This window comes from Heterocephalus glaber, unplaced genomic scaffold (genome assembly GCF_053883595.1).
Source record: "Heterocephalus glaber isolate CG9 unplaced genomic scaffold, H.glaber_assembly_v1.0 deba00000676, whole genome shotgun sequence".
NCBI classification, from domain to species: domain Eukaryota; kingdom Metazoa; phylum Chordata; class Mammalia; order Rodentia; family Bathyergidae; genus Heterocephalus; species Heterocephalus glaber.
The window spans coordinates 21,322,351-21,343,838 of record NW_028258156.1 but is presented as its reverse complement, the minus strand read 5'-3'; the positions used below and the strand labels follow the sequence as shown (position 1 = coordinate 21,343,838).

Genomic DNA, 21,488 nt, shown 5'->3' with positions numbered 1-21,488 from the left:
CAAAACAAAAAGATTTATTTGGGAATCCAGCAAATCAAAGAAGATAGGAAGCTACTGCCTACAGAGACCACCTTAGGGAGCTCTGAGTGCAAAGGGCTTTTGCAGGGAGGGAAAGGGGGCAGGGGGACAAAGGACAGGAAGGCTAACTGGGGAGCGAGGTCTCTGTCATCCAGGTCTTGGTTTTTTTGTCTCTCTTGCCAGAATGTCCATGAGATAAACAACAGACTTTCACCTCAGTCTCCATAATTTTTTGACAAACATGTATTTCCTTGCAAGTTAAACTTTGGCTTACATTTAATTAAAGAACAAGATTATCAAATCCTTGGTCCATACTTTGAGATCACCCAAGACCACCAGATGTCCTGGGTCAGTAAATCTAGAAAAAAGTTGGTAATTAGAAAGTTTAAAATCTCACACCCTTTTCCTTTTCCTAGTAATTGCTACCCTTGCAGTTAATCATCAAGATATACAAGGGATCTTTTGCCCTTTTTTTGACATGCAACATCGGATGTTTTGACAGCATCCCTTTAAACGGTTCTGCAATTCTCCCCTGCCGCAAAGCACTACGCTCGCTCCTTTAGGACAGAGCACGACTTCGAGCGTGATCTGAACGTCCGGACTACGCGAGCCAATCGCGCCGCTCCAGGGCGTTGTCGTAAATAGCTGTTGCGCACGCGCAGGGCGGGGAGACCTTGGAAAAGCGGTGGTGGTGCTCAGCGGAGGTGAAAGCGTTGAGGAAGGGAAGGTACTGAGGGAAAATGCAGAGCTGGAGTCGCGTGTACTGCTCCTTGGCCAAGGTGAGGGCCGACTGCGTGGGGCTCTGGTGAGCCCAAGACACCGGGAAGCCGCTCGCAGGGCCCGGGCGCGGCCTGCAGATGGGGGCGGGAGAGGCCTGCGGCCGGGCGAGCACAGAGTCCTGCTCTGCCTCTGCCCCCGCGCGGCCCGGCCTCGCTCAGGGCTGCCAGGCGCCGGCCCCGGCCCGGGCTGTGCAGAGTCCTCTCTAGTTGTTTGATTGCTACCTGTTCCCCCACCACCACCGCACCCCTAAAACTGGGCTCTGGCGTGCGGGTTACACATAGGCCTTCACCTTGGCAGGGAAATGAAAACTACCCGTGTCACGAACGTCTTAGCTCCTCACACCTTCTACCTAATCCTAGTCCCGACCTGGGAGCGGCCTAATTTCCTGCTGTGGGTAGATGAGCTTGGGGCAACTGTTTGAATGGCCCAGGCTTGGTCAATCCCAACAGATACCCCTGGAAATTAGCCCCAGGGATTCCTCTAAGGTCCTGTCAGTGTTTGCCCTTCTAAACTAGTGACCGTTGCTTTCTTTCAGGCCCATCTAGAAGCTTGTACTTTTAATCTCAGCGAGTTGTTAAGACAACTTTTGTTCATCTACCGACCAAATATAACGATCAGATTCCTTTGTTTCAAACACGAGGTCCCTGTGTTCCCCAGAAGTTAATAGGCTAGAAATCGTGCTTTTAAAGAAATGGAGCTGGGACTAAAACTCGGGGCTTGGCAGTTTGCTGCCCTTTTGCCTGTTGTCCTGACCGTAGGTGCAAGAGTTGGAACAGAGAACATTTCTCCATCAGAGTAGGTTTTTGTCACTGCCTCTCATTTGCCCGCTGTGATAGGTGTAGAAACTGTTTGCTGTGTGCCTCCCTATTAGGAAATGGTAGATGTAGGTATTTAGAGATTGTGAGATTATGATGCAGTAGAATTGTAGTATCTCCAGTATATGAATATACTGTATAATCTATTCTCCTTGTCTAATTTTCTGTCCCCAGTTGCTTTTTTAGGAACATATTCTTACATAGTTCTGGGTAAATGTGGATATAGATCCATAGTAGATTAGAGTTAGGAAACAGTAATTACAAGTAAAAGGGTTGGTATAATGTAAGTTATTTAAGTACTGAATTCGAACTCCAGAGGTTTAATTATGACGGTAAAATGATCCCTGACACTGAAAATTAACCGTGGTTTCTGGAAAGTTAATAAAACTTAATGCTATTGAATATATTTGTTTTGTTTTGTTTTGTTTGGTACCGGGTATTGAACTCAGGACCTTACGCTTTCAAGGCAGGCGGCAGAACCACTGAGCTAAATCCCTGGCCCCCTGAATATATTTTTATTAGGTTAAATACAACAGGTTTTTTTTAAAAATAAAAGTACTATAATTGTGGCAGGCTGAGATTGTGGAATTTTTGTTTTTGCCAAAGAAGAGAAAATGATATGTTGCTTCTGTGTGGCAATAGACCATTAATAATCAGTGCTTATTTACCCCAAATTGTTATGTTTTTGTTAACCTTCAATAGTTCTGTCTTGAATTTATATTTTACATAATGGGAACATTTTCCTTTTTTCTAGAGAGGGCAATTCAATCGAATATCTCATGGCCTACAGGGAGTTTCTGCAGTACCTCTGAGAACTTATGCAGATCAGTCAAGTAAGTATTTAGCACAGCATTTTTTAATTAGATTAGCTTGACAGTTACTTTGTGTGTTGATGGAAAAACAAGCAGATGTTAGAATGACTAATAAGTAATGTATGTTAAGTCATTTGCTTTCATTATTATTTACTTAAATGTTTATTGAGCCCTGGTGTGTTCCAGTTGGTAAATAAGGCAAAACCCTGCTTTTGTGAAACTTACAGTCTGTTGATAAAAACCCATCAATATGTAAGTAACAGGTAAATTGCAAATTAAAGCAAGTAACTGGGAGGGCGAGAGACTCTTTAAGAACAGGATGCCAGTGAAAGCCTTTCTGAGGAGGCGATGTCTGAGCAGGTGTCTGAATGAGGTGAGACAGGTTATTTCAGCAGTGGGAAAGGTGTGAGATGAGAATTAGCTTGTGAGATTTCAGGAATGGCAAGAGAGGGCTGGCGTGGCTGGTGCAGAGGCCCAAGCAGTGAAAAAATCAGGGAGGTGAGTGGGTGTCAGATCATGAAGTGCTTTGTTAACCAGGCCAGGTGATGTAGATTTTACTGTTATGTGTGGTGGTTTTGAGCAAAGGAGTAATTTCATATGTTTATGGTTTTTAAATTTAATTTTGCCCACTAGGTAAGATTGTCTTGGTTGTTTTAACACTGTTCAGAGTAGTGAGATGACTTTTAACATTCTGAAAAAAAGTCTTGATGGTTTCAGCAAAAGCACCTTTTAGGTAGCAGGGTCTACCTGAAAGGATTATTGACTTTTTTTGCCTATTTTTGAAATTTCTGTGAAGGATATTTTATTTTTTAAGCATTTAAGGCGGGAGATAAGTTTGATGGTATTGAGGTATCCTAACACATATGTGCTGCCTGGCCTTTTCCTGCTTTATAGATGGAAGAACTGAGCCTTAGATTTCTGGGAGAACCCTTTTGGCTTTAGTCCCTACACTAAATCACGTCTACTCGTTCCCTTTCCTTAGATGAGTATTGGTTGCCCAGCTTGAAGAAATCAGATTCTGATACAGTCCTTGTTACAACATCTGAGAGGTGCTTGAATATTCTTACAAACCACGTTTGTCAGATTTGCAACGTTTTGTCTGTTACTGTAGACAGGACCTCACATTTTATAACAGAAACCACTTTCTTGCAGTTAATCATACACATGATATTCATTCATTTACTTATTCCTTTATACATTATTCATCAGATATTTAATATCTACCATGTCCTAGCTATAGGGTTAGATGCTGGGATGCGGTACTGAGCCAGACTGATAAGACTGAACTTCATTGAGTTCACAGTCCGCTTGGAAAAGACAGACACCTAGCAAATATTTATAATTGTGACAAGAGGTTCACAAGATAAGCATGGGGAGCTGTGACATCTATATGTGAATTGGGAGTGGTTACAGAATTCCTTCATAGGGGTTTTTATAGATGTCTGAAAAAGGTTGGGATGGGAGTGGAAGTGGGTAGAACCATTTCAGTAGAAGGAATAACGTGGAATTATTTTGATGTGGAAAGAAACATAGTGCTTTTTTTTCTTTCCCTTGGTACCGGGAATCAAACTCAGGACCTTGGCCTTTCGAGGCAGGCATGACACCTCTGAGCTAAATCCCCAGTCCAAAATCATAGTGCTTTTAAGGGGCTGAAAAAGTACCAGAATGCTGAATTGTGTTGATGTTTGAGAGTTGATTTCTCATAATTGTGAAGGGGCTTAACTCTACATTAAGAGCAGTTGGAAATATTTTAAGGAGAGGCATGATGTAATCAGATTTGTTTTTAAAGATCACTGTTGTTACAGAATGGACTTTTGTGATTCTTTTTCTCTAAACTGTAAGGACTAGGGCAATATCCTCTCTATATTAGGAGCTTAGAGTCACATTTGTAATGTGAAATGCATGCTATTAGCATTTAGTTCTAGGTAGGTGGAATAGCACGTACATAGGTAGACCAGCATAATTCTCTCTGGAGTACTGAAGTTAAACTGTGTGGTTTTGGTGGGTAAGCAGAATGTGGTAGGAGATAATGATTAGGAGATGATTACTGAAAAGATGTGGATGCTGTACTCAGATTCTTTTCTGGTAAGAGGGGAATCAGTGAAGAGCAAGAGAATGGGACCTGGGTTGGGCTTTAGCAGGTAGCCCAGGGCTACAGTGTAGCAGTGCATTAGGGTGTTGATGGAGATGACATGAGTGAGGATGCGGGCAAGGTTGGAAGCTGCAAGACTTCAGTTGGGAGTTGGCTCTGAGAAAGGAGGTAAGCTTTCCTGAGTACTAAATATGCTCCTGGCACCTTCCTAGAACCTTGCCATGCTTTCTTTCTGGGCTTCACAATGCTAGGCTGTAGGTATCATCTGTAATATTTTCTGTGTCTTACATCAAAGCTCAGAGAATTTAAAGAATTTGGCCAAAAATTTAGGGCCACCAGAGATCGAATTTGAAACCAAGTTTGTTTTACTTCAAAGCCTTCATTATATTTCCTTTTCCTTATGGACTAGGAGGTTGGAGGGTAATGATTAGAAAGTGAAGTATTACAATTCAGGACGTCAGAGAATGAGCAGTTTTGGGTGAGAACAAGTATAGACTGACTTGTGGAAGAGGGTTACTGAAAGAAATTGGAGACTAAGATCAGTGGCAATTTAAAAACAGCCTCCTCTAGCCCCCAGGATACATTTTCCTGTGAAGTAGGCGTTTTTCTGGTCTTTATTTTGCAGCTGAGGGAGTCCAGATGGAGCAGGTTAAATTACTCACCTAAAGTCATACAGCTAGTAATTGTACAGCTTGATTGTTGCTCTGTGGAATTTTCAGTTCATGATGGCTGAAATTGAGGAATAGAATAGTACTAGAGTTAAGACTACTAGAAGTAAAGTCAAAAAGCTGAGTTTTGTCTCTGCCATTCACTTGCTATACCCTAGGCTAGTCATTTGTCCTTTCTCACCCTGTTTCTTCTTTGGAATGTACGACATGCTTACCTTCCTCATATTATAGAAAGATGAAGTCACTTGGCCAAGATCAAACAGTAAGTGGCAGAGCTGACATTTGGAGTCCAGTATGTCAGAGGCCAAAACTCAAGAGTTTTTCCTTCATCAGTTGCTATTGAATAAAATTCTAGAATTTAGCAAGGTCATGGGATACAAAGTGAATATTATAGAGCTTAGTTGTATTTATGTATGTCATAGTGAATATTAAGATAATAGAAAATGAAATCGAAAATTTAAAATTTGTGCCACTTTTAATAGCATCACAGGACATTAAGGACACTTAGGAACAAGATAAGACTGTAGAAAATGTTGGTTAAAGTGTGCTTTCTTGGATTTGTGAATGTCAGGCTTTTTGTTTTTCCAAAGAGTAGTTTTTTGTTAAGTATTTTTTAGATGCTGTTAATGAATTTCATTTTTTATTAGTACATAATGATTACATTTATTATGGGGGAATTGGAATCCTCCCTTTTAGCCCATCCCCTAATCCTCCCTGCTTCATCCAGCTCTTGGGCCCCTTCCCATTTGCAAAAGCTGTGTTTTCATTAATTTTTTCCCCTTCAGTCTTTTTCCCATCCCCTTTTCTTCCCTCTTTGCGCTTCATCTCTTGTTCCTGCATCCATTTGAAAAGATCTCCCTACTTCCTATTTATCTATCTTTTATTTTGCTGTATATGTAGAGAGGAGGGTGGAGAGGAAAGGAGAGGGGGAGATAGATTGGTTCTCATTTAAGAGAAACCCGTGAGATATTTAAGCTTGTATATTTAACTTATTTCACTTAATATTGTCTCATTGTATCCATTTACCTGTGAATGCGTCAAGTTTATCTTTATGGCAGAGTAGTACTCCATTGTATTATAAATACCACATTTTCTTTACCCATTCATCTGTTGATAGGTATATAGACTGCAAGATTTAGCTATTATAGATTGTACTGCTATAAACATGGGTATGCATGTATCCCTGTAACATGATGACTTTAACTCTTTTGGGAAGATACTAGAAGGAGACTAACAAATGGAATTTCTATTTTTTAGTTTTTTGAGGACTCTTCATACTGATTTCCATAGTGGTTTACATTCCTACCAACAATGTAGAAGAGTCCTTTTTCCCACATTCTTGCCAGCATTTGTTGTTATTTGATTTCTTGATAATAGCCATTCTTTCTGGAGTAAAATGGTATCTCAGTATTGTTTTAATTTACATTTCTGTAATGGCCAGTGATGTTGAATATTTTTTCATGTATTTATTGGCCATTTGTACTACTTCTGAGAAGTCTGTCCATTTTGATTGCCCATTTTTTGATTGGGTTTTTGGTGTATATTGAGCAATTTACTATTTTGTATCAATTTGCTTTTATTATAGTTGACGCTGATGTGACAGTGATAGGTTCTGGTCCTGGAGGATATGTTGCTGCCATTAAAGCTGCCCAGTTAGGCTTTAAGGTAAGGGTTAAGGTTTTCAAACTAGATGTACATACATTATGTACGTCATTTGGGACAAATCGGTCACATTCACAAAATACTATGCAGATGAAAACATGGTATATAAGTTCTTAAATCGATAAGTTATTGTGTAAGCCTAAGGCTAATGGAGAGTTTATTTGGTTTAGCATTCTCACAAAATGAAAAGTCCATTATTTTTCACTTCCCAAAACTTTTGATTTGGGCTTCCAGTCACACTTTGGAAGATACAGTGATAGAAGTAAAGCCATGTAGATGGTCATCTTTTAGAGTAATTCACTTTGGGGTTACTCCAGGTTTCTTATTCAGGTGATAAATTTTAAAGGACTGTATTTTAGTCTCTGAAAAACCCAGCTTGTGTAGCTTGTTTGGAAAACAGGACAGATACATTTGGGATTTTAGTTAACTGAAACATTGCAGGTTGTATGTGGATAAATGACATTTTCTTTGGTTGTAGACAGTCTGCATTGAGAAAAATGAAACACTTGGCGGAACATGCTTGAACGTTGGTTGCATTCCTTCTAAGGTGAGCATACGTTTTGAACAGGGCAGACATTTTTCCCACTTGCCACTGACCAAATGAATGTGTTGAGACTGTATCGTTAATTAGACTAATATACCCAGTAAAAACTAAACCCAAGGACAGTTAAAAACCACAGTTTTTCATTGTGAAATGTAAGAGTGCCTTCACTAGCTGGCACACATTCCTGAAATAGTTTCTCTGTCTCAACTTCTGGCCTTTTCAGACTGATGTTCCGTTTTTTTCTCTTTAGCTTTCCTTTGCCATTGAAACGGATAATAAGTAGTAAATTTTACATGGAGGTTCCTATGTGTGTAAACATGGCTGCCTTTTTTTTTACCTGCCACCCTGAAGTGTGTTCTTACGCCTCTTAAAGAAAGTAAAGCTGTTTTTGTTTTTCCTTCTTGTTGGTTGAATGTTTTTAATGTCATTATTGTTTGTCTTCATTATAGAAGACAAGAAAATGAACTGGTGTAGTCGTATGTACTTTTCAATGGAGAGAAACTCATTTATGTATTTTTGACTATAGAGAGTCTGTTTACGAGTAATTGATAGTTTTTTCTTGTTTCCTTTAGGCTTTATTGAATAACTCTCACTATTATCATATGGCCCATGGAAAAGATTTTACATCTAGGGGAATTGAAAGTAAGTATATTTTTATATTTAACAGTATTACCAGGCGTGCTTGACTCCTCTTTCTAAATACTTGTGTCTATTATATTTGAATAGATTTTTAGTGTGAAAAAGGTAAGAAAGAACCTTGAAAATGTATAGACATTTAATTAAGAGTGTTCAGATCAGATTCTTACCATGATATTTCTGTTCCTTTCCCTGAAGTCTACTATTTTTGGTGTGGCTGGATTGTCAAGTTTTCATTTTCCTGTCACGTAGAAGTTCCTGGAGAGACTGGATTTCTGAGTGCTGTGAGCAGATAAGGAAGGAGGAAAGGCAGGCAGGCAGGCAGGCAGGCCTGCTTAAGTTGTTGGTAATGAAAAGAGAGCAAAGGGTGAGGCAGAATGAAGAAGAAGGAAGACATTTTGTAACATTTGACTTTGGTATGTCTTACTTTTGCCATACATTTTTGGACTGTTTTCATTCATTCTCTCCAGTTATTCTTGTTGACAAGCTGTTTCCAGGACAGTCTGCTCTAGGAAAGACCTAATATACTGTGGGGTATTATTTTACTTCATTTGTTTCTTTGTAGCCCTGGATTTCTGAAAGAAGGGGCTGTGTGTAGGTAACCTACCTGGTATGGAGGTGATGTACACTAAAGCAATACATTAAACTACATGAAAAATAGAATAATGCTAGAAAAGAAGAGATAGCAGGGCTGTACATTCCAGCTCTGTGACCCTGGTAAGTCAGAAATCCCTTGGGCCTGTTTCCTCATCCCTAGGATAGGTATTAATTAGGTAAGTTAATCATCCCCCCTCCTGTGTTGGGGATGGAAGCCGGGGACTTGCACATACTAACCAAGTACTTTGCCGGAGTTGATTTCTAAGATAGTCTTGGCTCTAAAGTTCTGTTGAGTTGAGCATTCTTATCTCATATTGTTGCTTCAGAGTACTCTTCTGAGTTAATGAGTAGTATCTAGTTGATTAAAGCAAACTCTTACAGTAAGCTTCTGAATTTAAACTGTTCAGATATATACTTTGTAAGTTTTGCTTCATGAAATTTAGAATTTCTCTTTATTTAAAATTTCAGATGATGTTTTAGTTTGCCATTTGTACTTAAATATCTTCCAGATTGGTAACTGCCATCAGGTGTTTGAAGAATGTGTCACAGTGGGATATAATATTTTATTTTGGACTGCGTTTTTACCCAGGATGTGTATTTTAGCATCTGATAGATTCTGCTGTTGTGATACATTGTCAGCTTTTTATGATTATGTTAGCTATTCAATTTAAAACTTTTAATACTATCTTTGATACAGTTCTATCAGCATTTAGCTGAAAATTTTCAGACCTTGCTTAGTAAAAATACCATACAGTGTTTAAGAATCTAGCTAAGGACTTAAAACTTTATTTAACAAATTACAGTGTCTGAAGTTCGCTTGAATTTAGAGAAGATGATGGAGCAGAAGAGTAATGCAGTAAAAGCTTTAACAGGTGGAATTGCCCATTTATTCAAACAAAATAAGGTTGGTATTCAATGTTTAGATTTCCGCTTTTTTTAATATACACATTAAACATTGCATTGTGCTAATAGAATGATGTTATTGGAACCTGACTGCTGAGGAATATGGATTTAATTTAAAACAGTGCTAACCTGAAGTATATTTTATTGACATGCATAAGTTTTTTGCTGGCATTACTAAGTAAGGGAACGTTTAGTATTATATATTTACACAGTATTTTTCCCTATTTAAAAAAATGATTTGAAACCTTTGTGAATTTATAAACATTATTTTACAAAGGTGGTGCACATCAATGGATACGGAAAGATAACTGGCAAGAATCAGGTCACAGCTACAAAAGCTGAAGGCAGCACTCAGGTTATTGATGCAAAGAACATTCTGATAGCTACAGGTTCAGAAGTCACTCCTTTTCCTGGAATCACGGTATTTATGCTTTCTAATTTACATCTGTTACAATCTTGCTTTAGAAGTAAGTTTTATAAATTATTTTATGCTATTTATGAATTCTGAATGAGAGATTGCTTACTGGAACACTATGTTTTGTTTTTTAAGAGTAGGAAAAATTTATTGGGAGAAAGAAAGCTTCTGCCTAAGAGAGACAGAAGGGGGACCAGAAAGTGGGTTGCCCGCCCACCCCACTTTTCAAAGATGTGCTATACAGCAAAGCCATGTGGTGAGGCGGGTACAAGTGGGACAAAACTATAAGACCCAATGGAAATTTACAAGGTGGGCATGAGGTGGGACAAAACCACAACCAACCAATAAGATTACAGGTACAATCACCCAGGTAATATTGATTAAATGGGGGTCAAATAGGGGAGCAAGTCACGGAGCAAGCGAACAGGATTTTCAGTAAGGGTGGGTCAGGGATATTTCCTGGAGAGGCTGGGTTAAGACCTTGGCCTCCCCACTCAGGTGATTGATACCTATTTAGAATATCAATCACTGCTGTTCATCCTACATGGGTGTGGTAGTTTCTCCCCTTTTACAGTGCTGGCCTTCAGTGAATGTGTCTTCACTGTCCTCCCTGTTGGCTCCTTGTGGGGTAGCCCTGTCTAACTACCTACAATAGAATATGTCTAATTAACTTACCTATCTGCAATATTCCCCTCTCTGAAGAAGTACCCCTAACTGCTGTGAAGAGGGCACAGGGCAAAGACTGTTCTGGCCACTTCCAGCTGAAGAGGGTCATAGTTGTGATCAGCAGTCGGAGTTACTCTACAGAGGGTCTATCTAAAGGCCTTTGATAGGCGCCAGGCATTGTCATCTTGGTAGCCATAAAACTTTGAGTCTGGAAAGGCCAAAGAAACAGTTAAGAATACAGGGGCCAAATTATAAGATCAAAAGGATTGCTATGAATATGGCCAACAAGGGTTTCCACTGGGAGGAGCTAATAATAGCCTCCCACAGAGGATAAGGGGAAGGTCCAGGGGACTTCAGAATCCAACACAGAAGTCCTATTGTAGTTTAGCAGTTATGAGCTGTTTACAAGATCGATCTGGTGGATCCTGGTAAAAGAATTCTAGCACATTTTTCCTTGGTTCCATTTGTATGACTGCTTGGAGTTTGGCAGCCTCTAGGCAAGAATAAACAAAACTTAAGGAATTAGAGCATGTGTAATCTAAGCATGAGCACACTAGAATGGAAGGGCAAGTTGGGAAGAAAGTCACACTTAGAAATTGAAATAGTGATTGTAACCTGCTGGCTCTTATAGATTCTACCATAGTTTTTTCCTAATGATCCATATATAATATAATGATCCATATATAATGGTCAGCTACTGGTGTAACTAGAAACTGCCAGAAGGGGTCCATGACTGGAGCCCCTTTTTATATCTACCTTTATTACTATGGCATTATTTTATACCTCTTTTGGTTATTCTTTTCTGCTGGGTGTTTAAGACCAAGTTAAAGTGAGACCTGTGTCAGTCAGTATGAACCTCTTGCTATGTCTATCAAGGTCAGTTAAGTCTCCTCAGGCATTACTTTGAAACTGTGCAGAGAGCCTCTCAGCTCCTCTGTCAGTGTCAGCCGTCAGGATGGGTCACGGCCTTGCTTGACCATGTTGCTTTCAGTGAAAGCGTGGGAGATTTTTCCCTCTTTGTGACCCTCCTTTGTCACATGGTACATTTGTCCTCTGGTGCCCAGTAATCTTCCTGCTCAGGAGGTTGAGTGACTTACCAAAGATGTAGGATCCTGTAGGAAAGGTTCCTTTGTGTCCTGGATCTTTGTTGACCTTGAGGGGCCAGGGCCAAAATATTGGCTGTCCTTACAGCCCAGTTACCTTTCTAGTTTTGGTCTCTAAACTTTAGCTGTTGAACACCCAGAAGAGAAGATCAGTAGGACCAGTGAGCTTAACTATTATAATAGTTAAGACATCAAGCTCTTTTGAAGTATAAAGCACAGTTAGAGGGCTGTTATTTCTTACTAACCATGGTTGTTTTAGTAGTTGAATCCTTGCAGAATATTAACAGACCACAGTTATATATTATAGAGAAACTTAAGATCAAGAGCTACACACAGTATTTTAGCATGACAGTCATGATGACATTTTCTTTGTAGCACTTACATGTCCATCTTAGTGTGGAATAATTTTTAGTCAGACACCTCCATCTGATCACAAGACATTAAATGACATAAAGAAAACTCTTATTTGTTATCCTTTAGTAGGATGCCATCTAAAGAGAAGATACATATTTGGCCTATAAATGTACCTTACAAGTTCATAATGTTTAGCCTCTAATTGTAGTGTGTGACACTGTAGGAACAGTATGGGTTTTTTTGTTTGGTTTTTTTTTTGGTACCGGGGATTGAACTCGGGTCCTTGTGCTTGCACAGCAGGTGGTGAAACCACTGAGCTAAATCCCTGGCCCAAAACAGTATGTTTTAACAGTCTTTCAGCTTTGGAAAGTTACTTGTCCTTATTTTGTAAGGATTCTAACCAGATATAAAACATGTTAAGATATATTCATGTTCAGAATGAAGTTAAAATTGACCATTTTGTTTTAGAATACTGAATAATAAAATATAAAGTTAACATTTTTAAGGAAATCTGATGAAGTTGGGTGTATAGAAATCATAGGTACCTCAAAACAGATAACTTCATATTTTTAATGATTTTTATGGAGTGAAATTAGTTTATAAAATACTGGATTTTTCTAAGTAATGTTTATTGTACCTTTTCCTATTATAGATTGATGAAGATACAATAGTGTCATCTACAGGCGCTTTATCTTTAAAAAAAGTTCCAGAAAAGATGGTTGTTATTGGTGCAGGAGTAATTGGTGTAGAATTGGTAAGTGGTGTCTTTTATTATCGCCATAGGGTTGGAAGGGTCTTAAAGTTCCTATTTGATTCTTTGTATAACATCGTAGGCCAGTCAGCACTGAGTTTTTCTTAAACACTGCTAATAATAGTGAATATACTTTCTCTTCTGAGACAACCTACTTTGGTGATCATGAGTCATTAGGCCATTCTTTTATTTTACAGTCTCATCTTTGTTTATTACACCCATTCAGTTCCTTGAAACTGATCTAATTCTTTTGTAATGGGACAGCCTTTCAGATACTTAAAGACAGTTTTCACTCTGAGCAAACTGCATTCCAGATAAAGACCACACCACTTGCCATTGCGTACACAATACCACTCTTCCCTCCCTCTCCACTTACGTTTTGTATTTCTCTGACTCCATTCTGTTCATACTTTCTGCCTGCTGCCAGCTTTCCACATAACTTCCAGTGGCCTCTTCCTTCTTTTTAGGTGTCCTCTCCCAGGGCCATTGTACCTTACATCAAGATGATGCTCAAAGAATCGCTCTGCTTCTGAAATTACACATTTAGACATTTTATTCTCTAACTACAACCTCCTTTCCTCTTAGTTACTCCTAACATAGCTATACTCTTAACTAGGTTTTTTTAGTCCAGAAATGTAGTATTTTGCTCTTTCCTGTTTTGACTGCATTCCTGGTTAGATTCCATAGTCCATCACTTTAACCACTCACTCAAGGTGGCCTGGAGTCACTTGCCTCGTTGTTCTGTTGTATTTGCATGGTGGAGCTCCAGTCCTGGTTAAATCTACCTCTCTCCCTTTTAAAATGCTATTTCCAGGGTGTTGATGGTGCCTGGAGAAGTGGTGCCTGTATGAATTATTGATCAAAACCTCAACAGGAAGCCCAGCCTCTACCTTCTCAGGGACTTAGCTTTGTGACTTTTAAAAATTTTACTCTTGCTTGTATTTTTCAGTCCTTAAACCTTTCCCGCTTCTGCTCCCTTTGTTTACAGTTGAACATGCTTGATTTTTGTGGTTTTTTTTTGGTACTGGGGATCGAACTCGGTTCCTTGTGCTTGCGCAGCAGGCAGCTGAAACCACTGAGCTAAGTCCCCGGCCCAAACATGCTTGTGTATACTGTGTGCTGCACACACTCACTCAAGTGTATTCACACCTGCAGGCTTGGCTTACGTTAGCATGAGCCCTTGTCCTGAACTGGTGTCCTGCAGTCATTAACATCCCTCTCACTTCTCTTCACAGCCAGGCTTCTCCAAAGAGTTTACCGTGTTCTGTTTTATGCGCACCTGCTCATTCTTCAGTCCTTGGCTTCTTGTGCCAATAATTGCTTCTGAAAAGGACACTAGGTTTATTGCTGAATCCGGTGGACTGTTTTCATCACTGTGTTGTTTGGCAGCAATCAACATTGTAATTCTTGCTTTTTAATTGCTTTCCCTAACTTCTCAGATTCCATACTCTGCTGGTTTTACATCTGTCCTTTGGGGTGGCTTCTATGCAAGTTCTTTTCTCAGCCTTCCTCCCCTTTTTTTTTGCAAAACTGGAGATTGAATGGAGGGCCTCTTGTGTGCGGTGCCATGGTCCTATCACTGAGCTAGAGGCCCAGCCTTCAGCCTTCCCTTTCATTGTGAATATCACTCTGGATTCTGTTACCAGGTTTACTAGACTGTAGTTTTCCACAGAATACCCTCTTCATTGTCACCTCAGTTACCAAAGGACTCGCAGTATCTGCAGCTTGATCCTCTCCATGTCTCTGGATTTTCATATCCAAATGTACCAGTATTTTCACTGTGTATCTTGCAGCCACCGTGTTCAGTGAATGTATAACCTCACTTTACTTTTCTTTTTTTTTTTTGGTACCAGAGATCAACTCAGGACCTTGCACTTGCCAGGCAGGTGCGGCGCCACTGAGCTAAATCCCCAGCCCCAATCTCACTTTTCTATTCCCATTCTCCCTCCCCTTCCCCAAACAGAACCAAGCCTGTTTCTGTTTCTCTTCTAACATTTCCCATCTCAGTGAGTGGTGCTGCCATCTATATAGAGGCCTAAGCAAGACATTTAGGAGCTAAACGTGATGTTCCCCTACCCTCATGTCCCACGCTCAGTCGCTGGTTTCTATTGTGAGTCTCCCTGATAGTTATCTCTGGAGAATATTCACTTCCTTCACACATTGGATTAGATCCTAGTTCAGGCCAGTGTAATGTCTTGCCCTAGGTCTCCCTGGCCTTTTTTTTTCCTGGTCCAGTCTCCTCATAGTGGCTAGAATGATGTCTATAATAAATTCAGTCATGTCCCTGCCCCTGCTTGAAATGTTAGTTTACTGTTGCTGTTAGGGTAAACCCAAACGTAGTGTTTACAGAGCAGCGTGATACAGCACCGGGTTCTGTCTGCAGCCTCATTCCTAGGCCCTCTCAGCCTGTGTCCTGGGTACAGCAGGCTGTCAGCTGATGAGCAAGCCTTGCCCTACCTCTTATTGGTAGGCCTTCCTTGTGTTTGGGAGACTCTTTACCTGTCCTTACCTTGCACTCTTGTGAGCCCTGCCCTGGCTACCCTGGGGTACTGAGGCACTCCTACTGTGTGTTCCATTACATCCAGAACCACTGTTTCTTACAGTATTTATCTCAGTATTTCTTGTTCTCTGATTTCTTTAACTCATACTCCACAAGGGCAGGGATCATGGCTGTTTTATTCCCTCTGTGTCTTTAGCATCTAGTGCAGTAGCTGCTGTATAATAAGTACTTGTCAGCCTTCATTATTATTGGTCAGTAACATTTGTTGGTAACTATCTTTCAGAAATCAGTTTAATTGCCTTTTTAGTGAGGACTTTTTTTTAGAAAGTTTGTCTTTCCCTCTTTGAATCCTTAATTTATCTATATTTCTATACCACCTACTAATAAAAATATAGCGCATTTATATTACTTTTGATGTTCCTTCAAGACCATGAGTGATGAGTGCCTTGAAGACGGGAACTGAGTTTTATTCATACACTTAATACTTTGGTCTCATAAATACAGATCCATTATTTTATCGACATCCTTTTGATAGGATCACTGGTAATGCTGTTTGGAACTAAACACAGTTGAGGATACTTTCAGTACGTGCTGTATATATCTCTTTTAACAGAATCCCTTAAGATCAGTTTAGTTGCTTTTTTTTTTCTTAAGCAGACATGTCAAGCTTGGGATCAGTTAGAAACCTTGTAATCTCTTTTTTTTGAGACAGGGTCTCCCTGTGTAGTTCAGGCTGGCCTTGAACTCATTATGTAGCCCAAGCTGGCCTCGCAATGTGGCGATCCTCCTGCCTCAGCCTCCCAAGAGCTGGGGTTTCAGGTATGTGCCACCATGTCCAGCAAAACCTTGTAGTTGTTATTGTTGTTGTTGTTAGGTACCGGGGTTCGAACTTGGGGACCTTGCGCTTTCGAGGCAGGCAGCAGAATCACTGAGCTAAACTCCCAGCCCAAAACCTTGTAGTTTTTGCATGTGGGATTCTAATTTTTAGGTGCAGATTTTTTTTTTGGTACTGGGGATCAAACTCAGAACCTTGCACTTGCGAGGCAGGCAGGAGAACCACTGGGCTAAATGCCCGGCTAGAATTCTAATTTTTAAAACCTAAATAAAAGGCATTTATTTATTATTCTTGTTATAATTTAATCTTATTCACTTGCACCCATTATTCCAGTCTACTTCTTAGTTTTGATTCTGATATTCATATACTTATCTGCTGTTTCTTGCTGTTCTTCAAATTCAGAAATTTGGAGAGCCTGTTAACTAAAGCATGTGCTCCCTTCATCTGATCTCATCTCTCTTAGTTAAGCAAGCTGCCTCTGGTGTCATTCAAGTGTTGGTACACATTTTTGATCTACATGAAGTGTTTGTTTGTTTTTGAGACGGTCTTGCTGTGTACTTTAGGTTGGCCTTGAAGTATGTAGCCCAGGATGACCTTGAACTCACGGAGGTCCTCCTGCCTCAGCCTCCCAAGTGCTGAGATTACAGGCATGTGCCCCTATATCCAGCACCAGTGTAAAGTATTGAAAGCCATCTGACACTACAGTCTTCAACCAGTTATGAACATTTGTAAATCTTGAATGGTCCATCTCCATTTCTCTACCACATATATATATATATATATAAATGGGGTGTCATGAGATTTTCTTGCTTTTAAGTTACCGGAGTTCACTGATGATAATGTTGAACTAATTGATCTAATTGGTTTTACTGGGTAGTTAACTTTGTTCTTATCTTGGACATTATTTTTTGCTAATGGTATTTTATTCCAGTTTGAAAATTGTTTTCATAGGTGAATGAAAGAAGTAAGAAAAAAGGTAACAGATTTATTTTCTTATTTTGGTTAGTGTAATATCTCTAAGCAATTCTGTTTTTTCATCTCGGCATTTTGCTTTAGTCTTTTTATAAGCCTTGGTTGTTTCAGACATTTTATCGTAATGTTTCAGTGTTTGTTGCTGTATTGAATTAGTTCTCAAATGTCTTTAAAAATTGAAACTTAGGGAACTTACTGTGTAATAATGCCTCTTTCCTTTCTCATGAGGATGATTTGTGTGACTGTATTTTTTTTTTTTTTTTGGTACCAGGGATCAAACTCCGGTCCTTGTGCTTGCGAGGCAGGCGACGGAACCACTGAGCTAAATCCCTAGCCCTGTGTGACTGTTTTTATTTATCCAGTTTGCCTTTTTCCATTCTGGTTCAGTATGGTGATAGAGAATGTAGGTTTTAATTTTCTTTTTCTTCATGTTTGTAATACAGAGTAGTGGTACTCTGGTACGTACATACATCCTGATCATTTTCGGTTCCATTTCCTCCATCTCCCTTGATGTTTGTTATTTGCTATTTCAGTAAATCTACCTTCTAGTTTTCTGTCATCTCTCTTTTATTCATTTATTTATATTTTAGGTTTCCTAAGTAAGAGAAAATGTGATATTTAACTTTCTGAGCCTATTTCACTTTCATGATGGTCTTGAGTTCCGTCTGTTTTCCTGCAAATGACATGACTTCATTCTTCTTTATGACTGAATAATATTCACTGTGTATATGTACAATACCTTGGTCCACGAACTTAATTTGTCCTATGATTTTAGAAAAGATGGCGACATTTGTGTTTGTGCAGGAAAGATGTCTGCGGTAGTGTTTGTCACCTGATGCAGACAAAACAAAAATGAAACTGATTTTTCCAAACAAAGCAAAATTTTGCCAAATGTTTCTGTTTGTGAACCAAAAGTGTTTGCAAACAAAAGTGTATGTGAACTGAGGTACTGCTCTACTGAACTGCATTTTCTTTATCACCCACCTGCTGACAGGCATGTAGGCTGTTTCCACAGTTTAGCTATTGTCTTAAAAAGAGATGAGATTATGTAAATTCAGCACTAGTCAACTTTGTTTTGTTAACTTTTAGACATTCCTTAACTGATTAACATACCTATATGCAGGGCTGAGGAGATCTGACCTAAAATTTTAAAGTAACGGGATACAAAATGAAATTCAAACTTTATTCCGCTGTTCGTTTCCTTTTCGGCATGTGTAGGCCCAAGTGAAGACTAGGATTTTAGAAAAAACTACTTTTAAGTTTCTGATGGCCTCAGAAGAAAACAAATTGTGCTTCTGGTGAATGTCAGACTAAGGGCCTGTCCTTGGTCCCTGTAGTGGCTTCTGGCCACATGGCTGGAAAATTGACACTGTCTGTTGAATCTGTCCCTCATATCATTGGCAGGCAGGACCTAAACATAAGCCAAGGCTTCATCCATTTCCAGAGCCTGCTTTTGGAAGTGTGGCTGGCCAGTGTCTGCATGCGCTGTATTTACTCTGAAGTCTCTGACAGGATTGGGGTGTGTGTGTGTGTGCGTGCAGGATCTGTTTGTATCAGGGACTTTGAGTTTTAATGCAGTTCCATGCCGAAGTGCCCCCAGACTCACGACCCCTTCCCCCCAAAAAACCCACGTAGTTGAACTCACTGCCTGCTGCTATAGTCATACCACTGTTTTGTGCTCTTTTGTCTGCTACACCAAGATCTCCCAACCCTGAGCCTCAAGTCTCTCCCATCTCAATGATTTTAGTTTTAACGATTGAAAATCACTTTTTCCCCCTGGGCCCACACTGTTAGCATGGGTGCTCACTTCCTCCCTAGTAGGGTGGTGGTTACTTCGTGGAGTCAGAGAAAATGTGGGGATTTTCTATGTTTAGGCAGAGGGAGTTGCTCAAGAGAGCTTCCCACCCCAGCTCTGCCGAATTCTGTTTCCTGCGTGCTCTACCCAGGCAAGGGCAGGGAGTTATGTGTAGCTTCTAAGATGACTTCCCAGTCCAACCCTGTCCAAATCTAGAGAAAAGATGGGAATTATCACTCCTGACTCTGTTCACTTGGCTGTATTAAGATCTCCTATCCAGATCTCGCTGCTCACAAGAGTATGCTGACTTTTTCCTTTTACTGCTGCATGAGAGGGGAAGATCTCCTTCCCCCACTGAGCTGCAGTTCATTTAGTACATTGCTTCAGTTAATTTATTGTCCTTTTTTGTTTTGTGAGACAATATCTCACTGTGTAGTTCAGGCTGCCCTTGAACACACTATGTAGGCCAGGCTGGCCTCAACCTCATGGTGATCCTCCTGCCTCAGCCTCCTGAGTGCTAGGATTGTAGGCATGTGCCACCATGCTTAGCTAATTTATCTTTCCAAATGCTACTATTTCAGGGTTTTGCCTGGTTGCTGCCTTTCAAGATGCAGTCCCTTGGTTGCCTGCGGTACCCTCCATTAATCAGCTTTTCTGTGGCTGAGACACCATACCCAACACCCACAAGTTGAGAGGTTTAATGTAGCTCACAATTTCAGGAGGTGGAAAGGAGGATGCTGAAAAGGCATGGTAGTGCAAAGCTGCTTAATTCATGGTGGCCAAGAAGCAGAGCAGGGGAACAGCACCAGAGAACTGGCAAGGGACCATATATAGCACCCATCATGCCCTCTGACCCACCCAGACACATCTGGAGTGTGCTTTACAGATCTGCCACAGTCCACCCCTCATCCCTTCACACCCAAACACATCTCAAACTTCCTAATCTCCAAGTAAAGACAACGGCAAGTTCATAATTCAGCCTAACAGAATACAACTGTCCCGTGTACCACTGGAAATACAGTCATCCTTTGCCCAAAGTCTTCCCAGTGTCAGCATTTTTTTAAAAGTCCAAATCCCTTCTGAGACTCAAAGCAAACTCTTAGCTATGAGTCTATAAAAAGCAAACCAAATTACATAATCCTAAGGTACAGTGGCACAGGGTGAACATTCATATTCCAAGAAGAATAGATAGAAGGATCGAAGAATAAAGGGATAAGGAAGAATTGGACCAAAACAAGACTAACCCTCAGCAGGGCAGATACTATGCAGGGAAGCAAACAGTGCTGCCAAGAACTGGTGAGAGACCATGTGTAGTACCCAGAGTTGTGTCTGTAACCTGCCCAAACCCCACAGAGTGTGCTTCACAAACGTGCTAGATGTTTCCTAATCTGAGTTGACATCAGAGTAACAGTCACACACCCTGTCTCTTCTCAGAGCTGAGTGCCTGATGAGTGAATGCAGGCTGCCTGTAGCCTACCATCTTCTGAATGTGAGAGAATGTTTTATAACGGGACGTATTTAAATTTGAATTTCAACTCTGCCTCTTACTGACTTTGTGTCCTTGTTAAGTCAGCCTTTCTAAACTAGCTGGTTTATTAAAAAAAGGAAGTAAGAATAACACAATTGTTGCAATTTAATAAAGAAATACATTTCAAGTAATACAGTGCCTGGCTTTCTAAGTAAGGGTTAGATATTGTTGGAGGTTTTGTGTCTTTAAGGATTTTGAAATCAGATTTCCTGAAGAGTAGGGCACTGTACTGTTGATCGTTTTCTGCACTGAATGAAACAACTCCGAGATAATGAATGTCTTACCATTTCTGTATTCTATTTCTTACTGTTCTAATTTAGCTTCAGAAGGGTGTGGTTGCTGCTACTGTTACTGTCATGTATTTTTTTTTTTGGTACCGGGGATCGAACTCGGGACCTTGTGCTTTCGAGGCAGGCGCCAGAACCACTGAGCTAAATCCCTGGCACTATCATGTACTTTTAAACAGTTTTATTGAGATGTAACTCATATGATGTTCTCTTATTTAAAAAGTACACAGTTTGGTGGCTTTTAGTTCACGATTCAGAGTTGGGCATCTGTCACAACTGTCTAATGCTAGAACATTTTCATCACCTCAGAAAGAAGGCAGGAGCCCTTTCACAGTGAAGTCTTCATTTCTCCCTTCTTCTGGGCCCTGCAAAGCACTAATCTGCACTCTGTATCTCTGGACTTCCTGTTCTGGACATTTCATATAAGTAGAATCATAAAATGCGTAGCATTTGTGTCTGGGTACTTTAACTTAGGATGTTCTAAAGGTTCATCCAAGTTGTAGCATGTACTTTCTTTTTGTAGCCAAATACTCCCCATTCTATGGGCCTAACATATTTTGTTTACCCATTAATTAGTTGATAGACAGTTGGATGTTTCTCCTTTGGGAGTATTAGGAAAAACACTGAATATTTATATGTAAGCTGTTATGTAAATACCTGTTTTCATTTCATTAGGTATATACCTGGGAAGATAATTGTTGCACCACAAGGTAACTCTGTTTAAGTTCTTGAGGCTCACTCTTTGCCAAAGTGGC

The 21,488-nt window shown here is 40.1% G+C and overlaps 1 protein-coding gene across 7 annotated transcripts in view; it reads left to right on the top strand.

Annotated features, from left to right (window-relative positions):
- The first annotated feature begins 635 nt into the window (after positions 1–635).
- The window catches only part of Dld (dihydrolipoamide dehydrogenase), a 50,002-nt gene continuing 29,149 nt past the window's right edge, over positions 636–21,488 (top strand). For all 7 annotated transcript variants that reach the window (XR_015449288.1, XR_015449287.1, XR_015449286.1 and 4 more), the window contains exons 1-8: positions 636–797; positions 2,368–2,446; positions 6,771–6,850; positions 7,326–7,394; positions 7,964–8,033; positions 9,428–9,528; positions 9,805–9,948; positions 12,718–12,819. Coding sequence is in view for 1 of the 7 variants with exons in the window: in XM_004839648.4 (XP_004839705.1) it covers positions 759–797; positions 2,368–2,446; positions 6,771–6,850; positions 7,326–7,394; positions 7,964–8,033; positions 9,428–9,528; positions 9,805–9,948; positions 12,718–12,819 (684 nt within the window). In the remaining 6 variants the exon portion in view is untranslated. The remainder of the gene's footprint in view (positions 798–2,367; positions 2,447–6,770; positions 6,851–7,325; positions 7,395–7,963; positions 8,034–9,427; positions 9,529–9,804; positions 9,949–12,717; positions 12,820–21,488) is intronic.